Below are 21,572 nucleotides of genomic sequence, written 5' to 3' on the forward strand. Positions count from 1 at the left end.
TTTGTTTCAGGAGCTCACACCATCCGCTCCCAGGCAGTGAAAACGGTAAAAACAGTAAGCTGCCGTGTGTGGCTCACTTGAGAATAAATCCAGTCATATGAGTGATTTTTGACTTTGTTGTAAACCCAACATTAACTCCATTGTTGTCGCTGCTGTCATGAGTTTGTCTTTTCACACCACAGTCATGGGTATAAAGTTGTTTTTGAATTGGATTAACTTGGATTGAGGGGATAAATGAGTGGATTATAAATACCTTACTATCCTTTTTTTCTTTGCCTTGATGCAAAACATCTCAAGGTTTGAAAACGTGTCTGATGTGATTATGTCGATGATTATGTCTGAGTATGATCGCACTGAAGTGGCGCCATGCCATGAAAATGATCTTAATGAGGGGGAGGTGCCGCCGCATGTGCGTGTGTGTATTTCTAGGGAGGGGACAAGGCTAAGGACGATCAGACATCAAGTTAGTACAGTGTGTGTGACGTAATCACTTTGTTCTGATGGTAGGTCCAACCGTAAGACAGGGTGGGACAGCTGGCTGAAGAGCAAATATGTGTTTGGAGACGATCAAGAAGAGCACAGAAGGTTAATGTAGCCAGTGTGTGAGACAGTGAATGAGTGTAAGCGCACAAGTGTGTGTAGGCATGTGTATGTGTGTCTGGATAGTTAATTTGGGTCACTTAGCCTTGACTGCTCATTCCCTACTGACATTTTAATCCACCAGGCTAACCCTGTTTAGTGAAAATCCCTTAAAATACACCAGCGCTGTTACACAACGACACAAGGCACCACACACCAGCAAGTGAAAACATTACATACATGTCTCTGATGTTCTTTCACATTCTCACTAATACTCCTATTTTATGTTTGATATAGAGGTGTAATGATTAGTCGATTAATCAATTACACGATTAACAGAAAATTAATCAGCAACTACTTTGATAATCGAGCAAAAATGCCCTAAAAACTGTGTTTCCAGCTTCGCAAATGTGAGGATTTGATTCTTTTCTTAGTTGTACATGATAGTAAACTGGCTTTCTACAGGTTTTGGACTTTTGTTCGGACAAAACACTGAAATTATAACAGGCTTTTTTCACTATTTTCTGATGTTTTATAGATAGAATGAATAATTGATTAATCAAAAAAATAATCAGCAGATTAATCAATATTGAAAATAATCATTAGTTGCAGCCCAGGTTTGATGTGGGGCTTTTATTATCGATTAATGTGTCAACTATTTTTCGATCAATCCTTAAGTCGATAGAATGTCACATAATAGTGAAAAATAACCCATCACAATGACTTAGAGCCTAAGTTGAAATCTTCAGATTGCATTACTGTCTTTTGAGTTGCAGTCCAAAACTGATACATATTCAATTTACTGTGATGTAAAGTGAACAGAGAAAAGCAGCAAAAATCTGAAAAAAAAGCTGAAACCAGCAAACGGCATGTGGCAAGTTAACTGATTTTTCCTGTCCGTCACTTGATTGTTTAATCAACTACTTTTTCAGCCTTAGTTTGATGCCCTCCTACACACACACACACACACACACACACACAAGGAATACACACAGCTCAACACACACCTCCCTCTCACACATCCTACACCTCCTCTTCACCTTGTCTGCCACCTTATTCCGAGACTGGCAGTATTAACCTCACATGGACTGCGTATTCCATCCGAGACGTGAACCAGCCCATTTCTAACATCCTCCTAAATTAGCTGTCAAAATACAGTGTTGGTCTGTCTCACTTCCATTTTTGAGTTCCATCTCTGTCACAGCGTCAGCATCTGAATCCAGCGCAAAACCACATCACCCTAAATAGGCATAAAAAAATTCAAATCTGACTGCGCTCCCCATCTGAATGAAAACAGTGGTTTATGTGGATATTCTGTTGGCTGTGTACCTCCATATTTTATCGTGAGTAATTTATGCAGGAAAAACATTATCTTGACTTTAATGCTTAACTTACTATTAATGGCTTAACCAGACGTGGTGGTGAAACCCCTGTATGAGTAAAGGCTGCAAAATATCCAAAAATAACTCGGAAAAATATCTGGGTCTGCATTTGAAAACCATTAATTAAGAAGCCACTGTTGGAGCCAGTCTTTCTGGGATTTTGTTTTTGTGGTCGGGCATAATTAGTGGAGGCCAAGCCATGTCAAAGTGTTTTTAATTTGCTTTTTTTATTGATTACTAGGTAATTGGGGTTTTACGTTCGACTCAGTGTGTGCTTCATGTTTGACAGAGCTTGACCATCAAACCTATTATTGTGTTACAGTAACTAAAATACTAAAATCCCTGCAGCCTGAAGCCACATTAAGTTTTGCCAAATGCAAGAAACAATGAACTCTAAAGGAAAATAATTTCACTCAGACTAATTTATAACATGTTTGTAACACAGCACTTGGAGATGGAAAATCTGAGAAACTGAGCCTTTTACCTATTAGTCCAGACCTGCTCGTAGCTTTCATTGCACCTTAACTCTACAAGCTTGATTATACAGATAATTAGTTCTGACTGGTGCCGAAAGAACAAACTGTTACTTAACAAACCAGTAGGAGCTTTACATTGTTTTGTGTCACAAGCGGACGAGTTGCCCGTCTGAACTTCAGAGCCTGTTGATCAGGTTACATAAACGTCTGCAGGCTGTTTGTTTCCACGTTAGTGTGAGACCTGGTGCCAGATTTGGGCAGAAGAGGAGTTAGCGCTGTAGCTATGGTTTAACCTGAAAGGTCAGAACGGGTACATATCAAACCTGTCACCATTTTCATAACTGTTAAGACAGTGGCTCTTGATGAATAAAATTTTAGAACATGTGGGGAAAGTAGAAATATTAAATTTCTTCCTTTTAAATGTAACATGCACAGAACTTTGAGCCAAAAATACCACCTTCACATCTCTGGCAGTCATATTACTGCAACATTACAACATGGCCTCGATCTCAGTGGGACTGATTTGCCAAAGTCATTGCTAAATATAAAAAAAGACTTTAAAACCAGATAGATTTAAAACCGAATCATGACCTCGTGTCCTCTCAGATCCTAAAACTTGTATTCTTTTATACCATGAAAATCTAGTGAGACACTGGTTGCCCACTTAAAACATTTTTTTAAAACTGCCAGTCATTGAAAATTAATTGAAAATACAAACACCCAATTTTGAAAATGAGATTTTAAAAATGATCAGCTGTTTTATTTGTGCTGGGTTGTGTTAATACTGACTGTACAATACTGACTGTACAGCTCTGCTTTGCTTGATTTACTATCTGCTATAGCAGGGGGGGAGAGTGGGAGACTTAGTACAACAAAGTGATAGTTCTTTGAACGTTGGAGGGAAATCTTCTAGCTTACAAAATCGGCCGCCAAGCATCTTAAAGCTGGCAGAAACACTTCAGCAGGGTGTGTCCTTATCAACGCGGGCACATCAACATCTTCATCGCTATCCGTTTGATTGACGATATGTCCAACTTCTGGGGCACCCTGCTGTGCCGTGAACACAACGCACAAACACACACAGCCATGCTTCCAGTAGCAGTCGCATAGGATGTGTTGAGTTTGATAAGCCTCCTCTGGCGTCTATCAGCATTAAGCCAGTTGGGTGTGGCCTCATCGTCGCCTCTCCGGCAGAGCTAAAATGTTTACTGCTACCCGTGTAAACCTATGCTAGCATCTTTGTGTGACACCAGCTACTATTAACTACCCCTCAGAGCCCCTCAATGCTGCTGGTAGGGCTGTAGCGCCCTCCATAGGATAGATTTACTGATTTGTCGTCTTAGCCCTCAGGTCAAAGGAAAGAAACCCTACACTGTGTTATTAGGGTGCTTTATATGATCTTAAATCTATGTTGTACTTATGTGACAGAGCAACCAGACTGATCAAAATCTTTCAATTTGTCACGGGAGACGTTGAGAGTGTGCCTCCATATGTGGCTATAGGGAACAGTTTGTTAACACTTTATCACCACCTCACCCCCCGTTACATGCACTCTCCTTGTAGCTTTGACTCTCTAACCGCAACCTTCTCGCTGCTCTGACAGGGCCATAATCACACAAGACAGAGCACATTTTCTGTATGTAATTACTCTCTGTGTGTGTGTGTGTGTGTGTGTGTGTGTGTGTGTGTCATAGGCGAGGGAACAAGGCGTCGAATAGGCCAAGGTGAAAAAGGATGGGGAGCAGAGGCAAGAGAGGACTGGAGGGAAATAAAGACAATGTTAAGGGGAGATAAATGGAGGGAATTTTGCTGTTTGGAGGTGGAGTAACCGGTTAACTAGTAAAGCAACATTTTGGTTCAAAAGAGTTGCTACCTATTGACAGACCAAAGATTATTCCCAGAACTTGTTTTTTCCTGTCACCTTGCCCTTGAGCAAAATACCAAACCCTCGTCTGCCTAACAAATTAGAAATTCAAACACAAAAAGTCAAATTTATACTAGTTTCAAAGCGCTTAATATTCCTCAACATTTAAAAATTAAGAGGTGAATATTAGAGAGCGTGATCCATGTCCACAGAGTCCCAAGTTCTAAACCCATCACCTTTTCACAGCAGATAGTGTATTTAACAGTAACTGTGGAATAGTTTGACATTTTTGGGAATATTCTTTTTATAGTTACATTTTTTTTTTTTGCTGAGAGTTAGATGAGAAGATGAATACCATACTTATGTCTGTCTGGTAAATATGAAATTAAACAAGATATAACATGTTATTGGTGGCAAGTGGATTGTGATACCTGTAACTAGAGCCAGGTTAGCTGTTTCCTCCTGTTTCGAGTCTTAAGCTAAGCTAACTGGGCCTGGCTACTCGCTGTCGCCTCATATTTACCGTGATGCATGTTTTCATATTTTCACACGAGACATAAAAGTGGTATCAATCTCCTCATTAATTCTCAGAAAGAAAGCCAGTAAGCAAATTTCCCAAAATGTCCAACTATTCCTTTAAGCAAGTCAAGACAAGGCAGGAGTTTTCGTTATATCCCTGAGCTGGAATTGAAAGCTCTCTCCTCCTGTCAGTATACACCCAAATTAAACAAATTTCATTTCATCACTATTTCTCGTCTTCTTCAATTAATTTATTTGCTTGATTCTGGTGTTTACAGTCAGTGGAGACTTGATAGGATGTGAAAGAACAATGTACCTCAGTTTAGCAAGCCATCGTCAACACCCCTTGCTTTAACCTGTTTGTCATTCAAGGCTTGAAATCCCCCCTGAGCAGAGCCGTGATAGAGAACGTAAAGGTCAAGGCACACAATGGAGAACAATTCAAAATGTCACAGCACTTCAGCCTCAGTTCACTGTGGCGCTTCTGAGTTTCACGGGTTGTTTTCTTTCTCCGCTTTTTGCTGGCATCGCTGTGGTTCATTGTTTGCATGTTTTGGGTTTTGACTTCGGTAGCAGAATTGATTTTGCTACAGGTCCATTTCGCTCTACTGAAGGAGTGAAGATGATCTCAGCACTAAATTCTACCCTTCCCTGATTAAGATGTTTTGGGAAACATTTCTGGGGTCACCGATGTTCCTTAGTTCTTTTGTGGGCAGTTATTTTGTTTACATACATTTTATTCATGATTCTGTTTTCCCAGTTTGGCTTAAAATGAATGAAGTTTGCTCTCTGCAGTGATAGGCCCTTTGTCCTTGTGCACTGCAGGTCTTTATCCATTTACCTGCCCTGAACACTATTGCTTTATCAGCCTGCATAATAATGACCATTTATCTGTTATCCAGGCTCTGACATGGGTGTTTAAATGTAATTATGGCTTAACATTTATCCAGTATTCACGGGGTTTGGCTTGAGTGTGTGACTCCATGCAGGGTGTGTCTTTGTCCCTCTCAGTCTGTATCTGTGCGTTATGACTGCATGCAAAATTTACTGATATCCACATCTAACTAATTATGCTATCATGCAGCTGTAAAACTGTAGAATCGGAATGAACATTTTCAGTACAAAAGCATTAAGTAATAATTTTTTTACTAATTAATTGATAGTATTCTTTATTATTATTATTTTACATTGATTTCTAGTTGAACAAAACCTGCTTCTTTTGATCCTTCCCTTGAAAAACAGACTGTTAGTCAGTGAACTGCTTGATAAGACTCACTTTTGTTTGTCAAAACAGTTTGTCCTGTTGATGATTTACAACTTCTGGAATTGGAAACGAGAAGCAGAATAGATGAGTCTTTACTTTTAGTTGTCTTGAACCGGAGCTCAGATCATGTGCCCAAGGCATCTGATGAAGGTCTGAGGGCCAAAAATGTTTTGACCACCATTAAATTAAATAATGATAAGACATTGTCTTTGTCCAGTCAGTGTGATGCACTTGTATTAAATGGACATTTCCCACAAGATCCACAAAGAAAACGAGTCAGAACTCGACAGATTTAGTAGCTTTGTCTTTGAATCATTCATCTTGCTGCTCATGCAGCTTGGGAATTATGTGATTTTTGACTTTAGGGTGCTACATTAGGACAGTATCTTATTTATAGCTTGTAAATAGGTTATAAAACTATAATATTTAAATATACTTGCTCTGTCAGTCAACATTAGGGTCCTGAAGGGTCCTGAGCATTGCTTGTTGTAATGACACATCAAGCAGACTGGAAAATCTAAAGTTCTCATATGATTCAGCATAAATGATTTTGTTCCTCAAAGTCTGTCAGGATATAAAAATGTCTTAAATGATGCTTTAATATTAGAAAAACTGGTTGTTTAGTTAAAAAAAAAACTGAGCCAGTTCCCCAAGATTTTGTTAAATATATGAAAATATAAAAATATAAAATATTGAATGATTTTTGCAGTTGACGGTGTGCTGACAGATGATAACAAGTCTTGTAATTTAAAAGAGCATGTATGACATATATATAATCTACGACGTTTAGTGAAAGGAGTCGATTAAGCCCAAATTACTGGAGTCTATCTGATACTACTTACTATACTGTAACCATTCACAGAAAATATAATTTTAGCAATGCATACGTTGAAAACACCTCTGATATTATGAAATATTCTAAATTTCATCGTGTGCAAATGTGTTACAGTCAGCCACAAACACGGTGACAAACTTTCCAGAGGCTCTTAATTCTATCCCCCTTTTACTGTGTTTTATCGTCTTAGTCTCAGCTGCTCTCTCCTCCTGCTTTCGTAGCGAGAGTGAGCTTCGTATTCTCCATTTTGCTTCTTCCTGTTTACTTCCTGTCGTCCCCAGGCTCCATCGGGGCCTGCAGGCTCCACCTTGAAGAGCTCGCCTGGCTCCGCTTCCTGGAGACAGGGGGCAGCGTGGGAAAGGTGGTGTTATCTCAGTTTGGTTCCGAGCCGGCTGCTCTCAAGTTCATAATTTAAACGCAGTCAGATTTGACAGAAGCTAGAGATGATGGAGAGGAGATATTTGTGTGTGAGCAGGGAAGGAAAAAATAGATTTGTGTTGCTGTTCTTTCTTGCTGCCTGGAAGAATCTGAAACATGTCTGCCATCTTTGCTTTGGCCCCCAGGTTTATTTCCAAGACAGAAACAGTTTAACTTAGATTTATTTTTAGAGCTTTTGAAGTTCAAGAAACACGCTATGATGCTGAATGGTGTCTTCAACACTGGAAATTGGACTCTGGGATTTCTCTTCATCTTGTGTGTGTTGGTTTGGTTATGGACAAGCTTGGGTCATCTGAACAGAGTTTACATAGGCTGTGTTTATAGGGTGGTGGTGTGGAGCAAGCCTTTGTTTGTAGGTAAATTAGGTATGACTGTGTACATTTGTACTTTGTGGAAAAATGTTCCTTTTTTTCTCATTTCAGCTTCATCAGTTGTTTGTTTTTCTGTGCACCACATGTGTGTTTTTTCACTATTTTCAGCTGACAGGCTGACCTGGACTGACTTTTTGCTTCCAGCCTGGTTATGCTTTGATCAGTTAGCTTTTAAAAGGTGCTGTCTGTGTTTTTATTGAAGGCCTTCTGTCCGCTAGTTACGTGTTGTTGAAGCCCAGAGGGCCAAACCACCAGTCAATAGAAACACTAACAGTAAATGCACATAGAACATCCCTCAGCCCTTCAGTGCATTTTGTCAACACTCTCCTCTCCTCTCCTCTAAATGATTTCTAGCAGCCAAGTCGATGCTGTGAACACAAATTACCTCATGTTAACACAGACAGAAAAACAATGAATATTTAGCTGCTATTAAAAGTATTGCCCTCTTGTATCCTTAAACGGAAATTCCCAGTTCAGGATACTTTTTGTAGTCTCTGCCATCATTCCTATCAGTAATAAAAACATTATTTGTAGTTGAGTGCGAACACAGTTATTCATTATCAAAATTACAAGGGTACTCACTTTAGCCAAATAAATTGGCTCAGGAAATCAGATTAATCAAATTAACGAGCAACTATTTTGATTATAGATTAATTATTTAGTCATTTATCGAGAAACAAAATGACGAAAATGCGCTGGATTGGGCTTCTCTCTGAAATCAGTGAATTTCTGCCATTTTAACTCAGTCATCAGAATTCTTGCTGATTAATTTTCATCTCTCCACCTGCAGCTGGCTGTTATGTAGTCATATACCAAACCCTATGTTTCCTGAAAATGCTCAAATGCCGGTCTTGAACTCATCTCCCTGTGAGCTCGTTAAAAGAGGATTACTGTCCCTTTTTGTGACGAGACTAAGTCTAATCATACCTGACTCTCTAATGAGCCTGTGCAATGTGGAGAAATTAATGCTGCCATTGATCAATTTCCACATTGTTGTACCCGTCGGGTATGTGCGCACGATTACGGAGTGTGAACATAATGAAAAGATCTTTGCAGAGGGAGGAAAAGCATCACAAGGCCATTAGTGAGAGTGAAAGAGGAGCCTATGTCTTTTTCTGATGTACGATCGCTCCTCTCCTCTTGTTTGATGGTAAGTCTAGGTGGTCTTTGGCTTCCCTTCTGCCTTTTCGTCATTTGGATTCACACACACGCGCGCACACACACACACACACACACACACACACACACACACACACACACACACACACACACACACACACACACACACACACACACACACACACAATATTCCACTGTCTCTCTATTACACATCTGTCACACACATAATCAACTCACTGACAGCAAATCTTGACATTTGAGTAGTTATGACCACCAAATTTTCGACTCTTTAGCTTGATAAATGACTTCAACTATCATCTGAAAATCATTTATTGTTAAAAAAAAAATATTTTTTTTTTACCTGCTTACGTCGGTTCAGCAATACTGTATCCTATTTTGAGTGTCCTTTTTTCTATGGTTTCAGTTTTTCATAAGGGAAATTTATCACATTTTTGAACAAAAACACCAGGTGTTTTCATTCTGGAGCCGCTTTGAGTAGAAGTAGTTTTTCCTGCATCGTGTCAAACGAACAGGTATTAGTTGTGTGAGGGTTAAAGGTGACAAATTACCCCTGAACGGAGTGATCATGTGTCATCTTGAGATGTCAGGTTGGGGGGGGGGGGGACCCTAAATAAAAAGAGGCCTCTAATGCTCAGACCTTTACCAGACTGAATGTAAATGTTGACGTCATGGCAGCGAGGACCCCGCGGACGCCTCTGACAGTCTGATAATTACAGCTTTTTCAGAAGCTCGGGTCAAGTGCCTCAATGAAAGGCCAGAGGACGGGATGGTGTGTGGAGGGGTGGGAGAGGGGGTCCTAATTGAGAGGTGTCCATGGTAACGAGAACAGCTGGGGTTAAAATTAAGGGCCTGGTTACCGTGGTTATATGTTAGGGTCCCCTGTATTTGTGTACACTCTTCACATTCTTCGCCCCTGCCCCTTTCATTCCCTCACTTTTTGTCTTTCTCCCTCTGCTTCGTCTTTTCCCATCCACTGACCTCATCGTCTAAGTGTTTTTTTTCTTCTTCTTCATCTTCGTTTCTCTCACGGCACTAAAGATATCTTCCTCTTTCTCCTTGGCTCTCACAAAAACACCCCTTCCTAACCCTCTTTACTGTCTCTTAATCATTCTCTGCTCTGTGCATGTGTAGCAGAAGGAGGAACTGACATAGCTAGGGTTTTAGGTTCTTTTCCAGAGAGGAAAAAGTCAAAATTTGAGACAATCGGGCAGAATTGTCGGTCGGTCGGTCCATGCCTTCGGTCCAGCCTGAAATATCTCAACAAATGTTGGATGGAATGCCTTGAAATCTTGGACTGACATTCATGGTCACCAGATAATGTATAATAAATGACTCTGGTGATCCCTTAACTTTTCATCACCACCAAGTACAAGTTTTAATTTGTCCAACATTTTGGTTTACAACTAAATACCTGCAAAACAAATGACAATTCCGTCAGCCTCAAATGCACTTTGTGTTTAGTGCTAAAGACTCAAGTGTTAGCGTACGAACACACTAAACTAAGTTGGTGAACATGGTAAACATTACACCTGCTAAAACATCAACATGTTAGCATTGTCATTGTGTGTGTGTTAGCATGTAAGCTGATGTTAGCACATACCTCAAAGCAAAGCTGTACCTAAGTACAGCCTCGCAGAGCTGCTAGCATGGCTGGAGACTTTTAGTCTTGTTTTAGTTGGGCCTCACAGATTCAACTTTTAGATGAATTTATTTAACACAATAATTTGTTTTCACACAAATGGTCAACATGAGCATGACAAATTAAATTCCATATAATTCTTAAGCAAATTTCTGGAACTTGTCATCTTTTATACCCAGCTAGAAATCCATCCCGTCCATCCGTCCATTAGCTATACCTGCTTATCTTTGAGGGTTGCAGGGGGGCTCGAACCAATGCCAACTGACATTGAGCGTCAAGCGTGGTACACCTAGGACAGGACGCCACTTACCAGTCTATCACAGCTCCAGCTAGAAATCAGACACAGAACAAAGTGTTTTACGTCCTGGAAGTGATCCAATGTTGTCATAGAAAGTCAGGGAGTTTCACATCAAGACTACACTGGAAATTCTGGAGTTCACTTCCCTTTTTTCTTTCTCCACATCTTTTCTCGTTTCTTGTCACTCCCTGCTACTCTGCTTCAAGCTTGCTATTAGTATTTCTTTCACTTTTGCCTTTCTTCTGTTTGTCTCACATATATCTCATATTTTTGTTTCTCGTGGACTTTGATCTTTTATCTGGCCCCGTCTCACCCTCTTTAGCCTGTGCACTCTCGTATGACCCTCAGCCTCGCTTTTTCCGTCAATGTTTTCCAGTTCCATGTCACCAATTTATCTCAACTAAAGTACAATTTTTTTCTTCTTCCCACTCATTAATCCTCTATTCTCGTTTTGTTTCTATGCCTTTCTCTTTCTTTGGCTCTCCGTTTCCCTTTTTCTCTTGCTCATTAACCTGTGATTAACTAAGGCCCTAAAACCAAAAGAGTTTGGATGAAGCTTCTTTTTTCTCACGGGTTCATAAATCTGTCACTCTTTTTTTTCCTCCCCCTCTCCCAAAGTCTGTCCCCTCCCTCCTTTCCCACCATCTATCCACGCGGTTCTTCCCTCTGCCGTCCTGGGTGACAGCTCTTCCTCCTCTACCTCTCCTCCTTACTCCTGCTAGTTTCTCTGGTGTAGCAGGGAAGTATTTTTGTGTGTGTGTTTGTCGTGTTTCTGGATATCCGAAGGACCGAAATTAATCAGCAATTACAGGGTGATGACTTGAAAGTGTGTCTATAAACTGTATGATTAGATAACCTAAGCGACATGCTCACCCTGAACTCAACACACACACACGGACAAAAACATGATCCTTGGCCTTTGCCCTTAGGAGGGCTCTGACCGGGCAGTTAAAGCTCCAGAGGTCAACATCACTGTTTTCACGCTGCTCCTGAGCCTGATGATGAGAATCAGGGAGCGACAGGGACAGGTCACAGAGGTCATGTGGGTTTCCTGCTCCCGGCCAGGCGCAGTGTGCTTATGCTGTATGCAACCCAAACCAAACTCCATCATGTTACGTCCAACATACAGCAAATCAGCCAGGACAATGTATAGGAGGCTCTCCTCACCAGAATAACTACAGCACTGGTCATTTGTTCAAATAACATTCTACAATGTATATTTATTTTGGCGGTCATGTCTTTAAAGGAATAGATGAGAAAATCAATAGCACTCTCATGTCTGAACAGTAAGTATGTAGCTACAACCACGGATCCATAGCTTAGCTTAGCAGAGAGGCTGGAAACACAGTGACACGGCTAGCATGGCTCTGTCCAGAGGTGACAAAATCCACCTACCGCCTAATATTTGTCACTAAAATTATACGTTAACCACTGGGGTACCAGATGAGAAAAGACTTATTTTAATAAATACATTTTGTTATAAAATGAATGGATTGCCTAGAAGCGATATTTATAATATTGTTATATGTATATATATATAGTATTATAATATTTATAATACAGGTTATTGAAACCTGACACTTTTTGAATCTTTTGTGAGAAGAATCCAGGATGCCTAAATATGTGCTTTCACAGAGCAATGGCATGTTTTTTTTGTTTTGTTTGTTTGTTTTTCACGTTAACCTCTTTTTTTTTTCTTTTTCTAAACAGAACCTCAGATTTTTATGTCACTGTTCACTCTGCTCTTTTTCATCTCGTATCATTCATACCTTGGTCAACTAGTCGTCAGTAGTGACAACTGTATTTTGTGCTGAAATCATTTCTTTCTGTTATAGGCCAAATATTGTCTTGATATGAAATGATATGTCTATTTTTGGTGTGTCTCAGTGTGGCGCAGAGGGAATAGAGCATAGATACTAACTGCTCTAGTTTTTGTTCTTCTCTTTTATTATGCAGGGTGAGAGAGGGGACAGGGGTAATTGGGCTTTGTTTCCTGAAAACAAGAGCTTTGGCACTGTTGTGTATTTGTATTGTGTGTGTGTGTGTGTATGTGTGTTTGTTTTTGGGTGTGTTGTAGGCCTAGAAAATTTTTTCCTGTTTTTTTTAGCCAAGTAATTTAATTTTGCTATGCAGGAATTCAGGCTTCCAGAAACAGAGTTGCTCTCTTGACATTTCTGAACTCAGCAGGGCCTGTGACCTAGTTTGACTTTTCCCTCATTTCTTTCTTTCGGGTACATCATCGCTGCTTAGAAAATCCCTGTCATTTCCTGAAACACGGCTAACCAGAAAACAGCTTGTCACGTTTTTGGGAAATGTTGTAACATGATTGTTGCAGGCTGAGGAGGGTTGTAAATGTTAATGGTTTTCACAGAGTTAACCTGTGTTTAATGAACACAGATTAGAGGTGTTGTTAGAGGAAGGAAGCTTTCACAAGATAAATGTTATCTCTTTGAGCTACCAGTTAAAGCAGTTGCTGGGAAACTTCAGCTTTATGCTGACCCTAAGTCCGTCTCCACATGGGTCAACTTCCCACTTGTCATCACTTGTACTGTTGTCTCTTAAATAGTACTCTAGCACCCCTGTGTTTTGCTATTTGTGTGTATTTGTGTGTGTGTGTGTGTCCTCGAGTCAACTCCTGTTAATCCATCCTTGTTAGTTTATCTGGGGACCACACTTCTCTATCCTCTCCTGTTTCATCCTCCTCTCCTGTCCTCTAATCTCTTAATGGCATCTCGGGGTATCGCTGTCTGTCTGACCGACTGACTGACTGTCTGTCTGTCTGTCTGTCTGTCTGTCTGTCTGAGGACTCCTGGGCCTGTTCCTGTCTGCTCCTTAGAACGGGTGTAGCAAGCCGCTTAGTCTTCCTGTCAAAACATAACTCACTTAACTGTGAGCAGTAACAGCACTGGGAGCCTTTTTATGTGTTCTTCCACACTGAAAGAGACCACAGTGGGTAACAGTGGACACTGTGCTCCCATGCACCTCATTATGTTAATATGATGGCAATTTTAAATATTGGTCTAATGTCTGAATAAGCACCACAGTCGCTTTTACTTAAAAAGTCACAACAGCAATCGTACAAGATTTTTCGTCACACTCACAGCCTGGCACGAGTCTGAACTAAATGCCGTTGAATGCACAGCGAGAGTAACATTTACTTTCTGAAAATGTCCTGCCATGGCTGAATAAAGCCAAAAACATTTACGTAACAGGCACCTATATATGAATGACAAAAAGCCATTTCTTTAACAGGGATATGGGTCCAGAAATGTTATTTATTTTATGTCTATAGTTTTAAAAGAGGACAGCAAAGTTTCACTCTCCAAATCCCATCCTCCGGCCTCTCAAAACACTTACCTCCGCAGTTAAATGTCAGCTTTTTTTTTCCCCTATGAAACACATCTTTCTGTAAATCCCTTTGTCATCCTTGTAACCTAGATGATATCATTTCTGATGTTCAGTTAACTGGATTGTCAGTGAAGCCTTGATCAGGTCCAGTGATCATGATGTCCAGCTCCTCGCTGTGTGATTATCCATGCCGGAATAACTAACAGTCTGCGGTTCATTGCTCATGTCTGTTTGACCCAGCGATGCCAAATCAATTTATCTGGATAGAGCTAAACTGTCTGTGTGTGTAAATGTTTTACTGAATGTGTGCTATTCTTATGCTGAACATTAAACAACAGTTTGGGCTTATAATTATTTTTTCACAGTTTCCCCGATGGGAATTTTTGTTGGTCTGGTAACTTATAATACCAGTGAATAGATGCAGACTTCACCAAAGTTGGAAGACTAATGAGTTTGGACATCACACACAAAGTCCAGAGACAGGATAAACATTAGTTTACTGGACTTTGATCCAAGAGTGGGACTGAACTTTGTTTTGGAGTTTTCATCTGAATAAGAAGATCAATGCTGCAGCACTGGTGGGAAACTGGGCCCTGCTGCTCTGTGTTCGGACCCAGATTGCCCCCTAACTGCAGAGCTTGATACTGCAGTGGGGATGAGTTCCACTCAAAGTTTGGATGCATTTCAAAGTTGCTCCAACTTCCCCTCGCAGACAATATATCAACTATGTATCATTGTACCGCAAACAGAATTACATCTCCATCACTCTTACTGTTCCAGGATCCCAGAAAAACATTTCACTGCGGGTATTTCAGTGGCTGAGCACTAGACAGCCAGGTGCTACACTGTACCGGGTGTGCTACGGAAATGCTTTATCACAACACGTACAAGTATTTTCTTCAGCTCATCTACATCCACCTTGTTCCACTTTCCTTGCATGTGCAGTATTGAGTCTGAAACCTCCTGGTGCTTTAGTCTGAGCGGTTCAGCCCCAGAGTGGCAGGTCAGGACTCTGGCAGCCGGCTCAATTTCCAGACGGGAAGCGTTTCTGCTGCACTTCACCGGTCGAGAGGTCAGAGGTCACGCAGCTGCGGGGGGAACAGTGTAGGAAAGTGGCAGGCAGTGATGAAGTGTCATGGTCACATCACATGCAGCTGTGTGTGTTGACCAGAGTCTCAGAATAGATGTTGTATTCACATATAAAAGCACCGAGTTACAGCAGTACAGCAACTCTTTATCTCACTAGCTGATTCAGAACCAGGACTGAATCTCTCCAAAAGACTGTAATGTCATTTCTTAATGGCAGAAAACAATGATTATTGAGGCATTGGGTTTGTTAGGAGGAACATTTTACTTTATTATCTCTGATAATCTATCTTATTCTCAACACAAAAATAGCACAGTTTTGTCAGTTTCTGTGTAATGATGTAAAAAATATATATATTGCAGAGTTTAGGACTGGTGATTAGAAGATGCTTGCACAGGTGACACTGGTATTAAATATAGAGGTGATCGAGTTCGGTCATGGCAGACAAGACTGTCAGAGGAACTGGAGGGATGAGAGAGGAGAAAGCTGGGAGGTTGTAATTTTTTGTTGTATCTCCGTGGACATGAAAATCCAAGGTTACAGGATTCATCACTCTTTCCTGATCCTGCTCCCGCTGTTCATCCTCCCTTCTGGCCTTTATCAACACATTTTCTTCCTGTTTCCTCCTGCAGTCGGTGCGTCCCTACACAGCTGGGATGCTGCCTATCTTCATGTTAAAAGTTGTTAAATAGGGTGTTGTTTGATGGTTTTTGACATCCATGCCGATACCAAAGCAATACTTTTTTTGATACCTAACTTTGATGAATATAATCATTTGTTTCAACCCTTTTTGTCTGTTAAATAAATTAATTATAAAAATTCTCACAGTCCAAAATTTGTAAAATCATTAATTAGTCTTAGATTTTTCCTGATTTAAGAATCTGACCAAGTATCCAGTGCTAGCTTTCAGTACATGACAGTTTACTTGATGCAGACATATTTTAGCCCTAATAATTAAATGTTTTCTTAAAGGCTGGGTGCTGTTTCGACACAAAATTTTATAATATGAATGGAAAGTTCCACGCTACCATGAACTTTACATTATTTCTGTACGTTGATTTGGACAAAAGCGTCTGCAAAATGAAGTGATTCAACTGTAGTCCGATGTCCTTCATCAGGGTCAGAGACATGCGCTACACATGTTCCCTTTATATGATTTAGAAGAGAAAAAGTAAAAAAATAAACAAACAACCCCCTAAGAATTAAAATGATCCCAGCAACAGAATATGAATTTATGATCAAATACTGTGCCCAGTTCTGCAGCATGTGTTAACATTGCTCTTTTATGTGCTCGGCCTGAAGCGTATTTCCATATGCAGATAAAGTTTATCGCTCCGACTGAAGGCGTCATGTGCATGCGCAGCGCAGCAGTTAGGGGCATAAAAGTACAGTATATTTCTGCCATTCATCAGCATATTTTTTTTCCCGTTCCCTCCTGCAGTTGAGGGGAGGGACGTTTGTGTGTCAGGGTGACCTTGCTGGCGTCCGGGCTATCCGTGTAAAGGATGCTGACTGGGAGAACCGAGCTGTACTGGGGGAGGGACAGACAGGCTGCTGCACGCAAGCGAATAGAAACATCATACAGCAGCAGAGCAATATAAGAGAGATCCACGTAATATAATTGTCTGTACTTTGATGCTCTATAAGAGATTCTTTTTAATTCTATTTATTTTATTTATTTATTTTTGGGTAAAAGTAACAAATGGATTAGATTATGCGAGTGAGACAGTACACATCAGTCACAAAAGGCTGTGTGAGTTTTTGGTGTGTGTGTGTGTGTGTGTGTGTCTGTCAGTGAGTTTTGGATTTCTCTCTGATATCTGAATGAAAAGAGTCATTCATTAACCAACACAAACAGCCAGTACAGCAGAAGGCCTTACAATAATGCTGTAGTTTCTCTCCTTCTCCCTTGATGCTTGCCACACTCTTCCATCATTTTTCTTATCCCTCCATCTTTCTTCTTCTTATTCCTCCCTCTTGTGTTGCGGGCTTATACTGTAGTCTGACATCATCCCCAGGCTTTGTTATGACCTGGTTGCGTGCGTGTGTGCGTGTGTGTGTGTGTGTGTGTGTGTGTGTGTGTGTGTGTGTGTGTGTGGCTAAAGTTTACAGACGCAGCATTTTCTACAGGAGGGGGGTACATAGGATTTAGACCCCTGACCCCTTGACCCTGAAAGCTAACATATGCTCATGCACAGAGGCACATGCATACACACCTGCTGGTGTGTACCGTGTGAGAGGAAGACATACACTGACAAAACATCCTTTTACATGTGAATGATTTGTGTTTTTTGAATCTGCAAAGGCAAAGTAAAGTATCTTAGATTCAGAGAAACTTGCATGTTGTAGGTGCAGGATGACTATGGTGTGGGTGTGGTTTGGAGTATGTGGAGGCGACATATGTAAATGTGAACTCTAAAGAGGAGTTTTGCGTGTTCAGGGGTGATGGAACATTTGATAATGACGTGACACACACTAGAGGTACTTTAGTTAAAAAAGAAATGCAGCTCAAAACTGAAATTAACTAATTGAAAACATAATAGGTGAAATAAGAGTAGAATTTGCTGCTGCTTTTTAGGGAAGGTGATAAAGTCAAAGTTGAAACTGAAAAAGTAAATAAATAAAGTAGTAAAATTCAGTCCGTAACAAGTAGATTACACCACAAATATCACTGCTGTCAGACATTGGTTTCAGTGTGGTTAATGTGACACTGTTGTCAGTCGCTTCAGTGATGTGTGTTGCAGCCGAACACACACGTGTTAGTCTCTTCTGCCCCACAGTGGCGGCAACACACTCTTTACCACAAGAGACATGGTTGCTAAATTTCCCGTTTAGTCTTTTCCCACTTTTGTTTTCTTTGTTCCTTCTTTTTCTCTCTCTCAATCACTGTTTTTCCTTTTGATTCTAAATTTTTTTAAATTCTTTTCTCTTTTGATGCGTTAATCACGAGCTTCCTCACTGCCTCCTCTTTCTTCTTTTTTTAACCAATACACAGTGCTCTGATAAAAAAATTTTTTTGTTTGTCTGTTTTTCGGAATTTAGATGTTTGGTTCTTCACATAGAGTCACAAGTTTTAAATTTTTATTACATTGAGAAAAAGTGCAAGCCTCTTAATCAGGTAGAGAGGTCATTTTAGGACAGAGAGGACTCTGGGTAATGTATTTCTGTTGCATTGGGAAATCACCAACCCAGCCTCCGTATGCCTCAGTGGTGGAAAGCACTGGATCAACAGCTGGCATCAGGATCACATCTCCATTACCTCATGTTATCTGGTAATTGTTGTGTTCGGGAAATGACTAATAGGAAAGAAACTCATTACCGCCTTCTCCAAATATCCAGAGAGAGTCTTCAATAATCGTGTAAACGCTAAATGATTGCTTTCTTGTCAGATTATTGTTGTTCTCATGTGATAAACATGGATCTCCAAAATGACTTTTTTTTTTTTTTTTCCACTTCGGTATTATGGTTGAAAAGCATGTGTTGCACGCACAAATTAAAATGACCATGACAGTGACTGAAGTTTTGAGCCCAGGTGTTTTTCCCCTGACACCAGTGAAATGTCGTCAGATTGGTTGTGTTTGTGTATTGTTTTGTCCTGGAGGTTGCTAGGACCAAAATGTCAGTCGCTTTCTTTTCTGAGCCGAGTTGATAACTTGAGCACGCGCACGCACACACACACGATTCTCTGCGAGGTGAGAATAACTCTAAGACCCCCTGCCTTCCAGTCTGCAGCCTGAATCATGCTGAATCATGCTAAAATGTCTCCTGTCTCTAGCACACACGCACATACTACGATCACCGTGGGTTAAACGCCTCCTCTGTCCGAAGCTTTTGAACACACCGTCACAGTCAGCAGACATCATTCAAAGATAGCCACGAATAAATATCACAGCCAGGATGTATTGCTCTCTCATAGCAACAGAGAGAAACACAGATACACACACACACACACTCTTCCCTAACACACACATACACACTCTCACACACCATCCACAAACTGCTGCCAACATGTGTACACACTGACAGGACATTTATATGCAAGTGCAACATGTATTGATTCAAATGCATCAAAAGTTCGTGTGACAAGCTTAGAAATAAATATCTAAAATGACTAACATGCTAAAATATAAATAAAGACACATAGGAAGTCGAGCGTGTGGGTATCTCCCAGGTGGTTTCCTTCAGAGATTGTGAGCCAACCACATAGACTCACATACACACACACACACACACACACACACACACACACACACATACACATTTCTGTCTGTTTAGCCCCATTTCATTTATTTACTGATTTTCCAACGGTGCACTGAGCAACGGCTACAGTCTGGTCGCTTGTTTCAGGGGAATGGAATTCACTGTTAGTGTCAGAGAGCGAGCGCGGTTGAAAGAGAGTGTGTGTGTGTGTGTGAGAGAGAGAGAGAGAGAGAGAGAGGGAGAGAGGGAGAGAGGCATGGGGGAAAGAGGGAGGGCATCTGAATGGAGAGAAGGGCTGAGAAGTTTTTAGCAGCAGTAGTTACAGTGCAGAAAACACAGGAAGAATGTTTTTGTCTTGTGTCAAAACTGAAGAAGTGAAAGCAGAAGGATCCTCATGATTCTGGCGACTGACATTTAGAGGCCTACTGGAAAATCTCTCCTTTATGGATGCCACTAGTTTGGGGAGTTTACCTTGAAGCCTGCAGTTGATGGAGCTGCAGTAACTTTTTTATTTTTATTTTTTTTTGGTTTATTTATGGACTTTTTTGACATTTAGAGTAAATTTTACTGTCATTTTGTGGGAGTTTGGGAAGCAGAGAGACATTCCTACTCATTTGTGGATCAGTCAGCTAGACAAGATGGACTTTCTAACAGACCCTACAATAGTTACGCCCATCCTGGTGGTGACTTTTCACTTCTTGACAGCAGCTGGATTGTGGTTTTACCGTCGTCGCCGCCGTCGTCGTACACCCAGTTTTGAAAAAGGTAAACTGTAAGTTTCTGTGCATCTGCTGCTGCTGAGAGGAAAAGATAAGCTAAACATTTTTCCTCCTCGGTTTCCTTTCTCTGCCTCTACTTCTGCATTAATTTATCTCCGATGGAGAGGAGGAGAAGATTTGCCATTAGCTGCATTTACTTCCTGTTCAGGCTCCACCCCTTCTGCCATGTCATTTATGCAACAGATACTTAACTTTTCTGTCAGCAGGTCAGCTTCTTCAATGAACTGTCCGCGTTTAGCATTTAGATCAGCATCCGCATTGCTTTAATATGCTTGTGCAGTAGTTAGCGTGATGCTAAAACCTTTCCTGCCTGCTGCAGAATCTATTTTAGTTTAGGTGGAATGTAAAGCAGCTTGTGCTGCTGTAAAGAGCATGTAGGTTTCTCCTGTTTCATCTCCCGTTACAGTGAGACTCTGTTTTTATACTTTTTGGGCTTCAGGACTTGATTGCTGTGTCTCATCTGCCTCTCCTCTGAGTCAGGGGTCATATTTGGCTCTTTGTGGAGAAAAGCTGTTACATTTCATGGACTTTTCAGTCATGTTGTCTCATCCATATAATTCAACCTGGAGACTACAGTGTGTGTGCTTGTCTTTGGTTGCTGACGTGGCCTTCCATGTCTTGATTTTATGACTACATGCTCTACGCTTAACAAGGAGCTGCTGTGCTGCCTGTAAGCTGCTAAGTCCAGTCATGTGTCTGATTATTCATTGCTAATTAACACTGATGTAACACCATGTTTTTGCAGAATTAAACAAATTCCAGTTGGCTTTTTGTCATATAGCCTTAGTGCTATTACTTATTTAAAGGCTGATACAAATATTCAGTATGTAACTCTCTAAATTGCCTGTCTACTGTATTTACTATCTAAACTATTGTGACATTATGTTTATACTGACCTTTATACCTCTGCTCAGTAGCTGTTGGTAATTTATAGTTCTAGTATTAGTTCAGCTACAGCTATCACTGGAAAAAATTGAGCCAGATTCTAGGTTAGTCATCGTAGGTAGATGAGGCATTTGGTTCAGGACACGTGTCTCATTTTATCTGGATGCAACGATTGGCTTGGATTCACCAGGGGAGAAATATCTGGCATGACATGACAGTGCAGATCAATGGGGTCGAACGGGAGTGAGAGAGCAGCGGATGCAAAGGTGACAGGAGTCGGGTGGTGCTAAGGGAGACAAGGGGGCAGGGATGGTGTTGTGGTAATAAGCCTTGAAAGAGCTCATACATAAATTAGGTAAATCAGAGGACAAAAAAGGAGACGTGGAAGAGAAGAAATATATTTTAGAGAAAGAGAAACCCATATAAGGAGAAACTAAAATGACCAAAAACCTGAGAAATAATCAAAAA

At 40.7% G+C, this 21,572-nt stretch overlaps 1 protein-coding gene across 7 annotated transcripts in view; it reads left to right on the top strand.

The window, feature by feature from the left end:
* Nucleotides 1–21,572, top strand: part of macf1a (microtubule actin crosslinking factor 1a) — a 241,766-nt gene that overhangs the window by 71,229 nt on the left and 148,965 nt on the right. Inside the window, exon 1 of one of the 7 annotated variants that reach the window (XM_040121368.1) lies at nucleotides 19,807–20,205. The exons of the other annotated variants lie outside the window; for them this stretch is intronic. Coding sequence (XP_039977302.1) covers nucleotides 20,079–20,205 — 127 coding nt within the window. The 5' untranslated portion in view covers nucleotides 19,807–20,078. Of the gene's footprint in view, nucleotides 1–19,806; nucleotides 20,206–21,572 lie in introns of those variants that run through there. 7 annotated transcript variants of the gene reach the window in all.

Source organism: Xiphias gladius, chromosome 24 (genome assembly GCF_016859285.1).
Source record: "Xiphias gladius isolate SHS-SW01 ecotype Sanya breed wild chromosome 24, ASM1685928v1, whole genome shotgun sequence".
NCBI lineage: Eukaryota > Metazoa > Chordata > Actinopteri > Istiophoriformes > Xiphiidae > Xiphias > Xiphias gladius.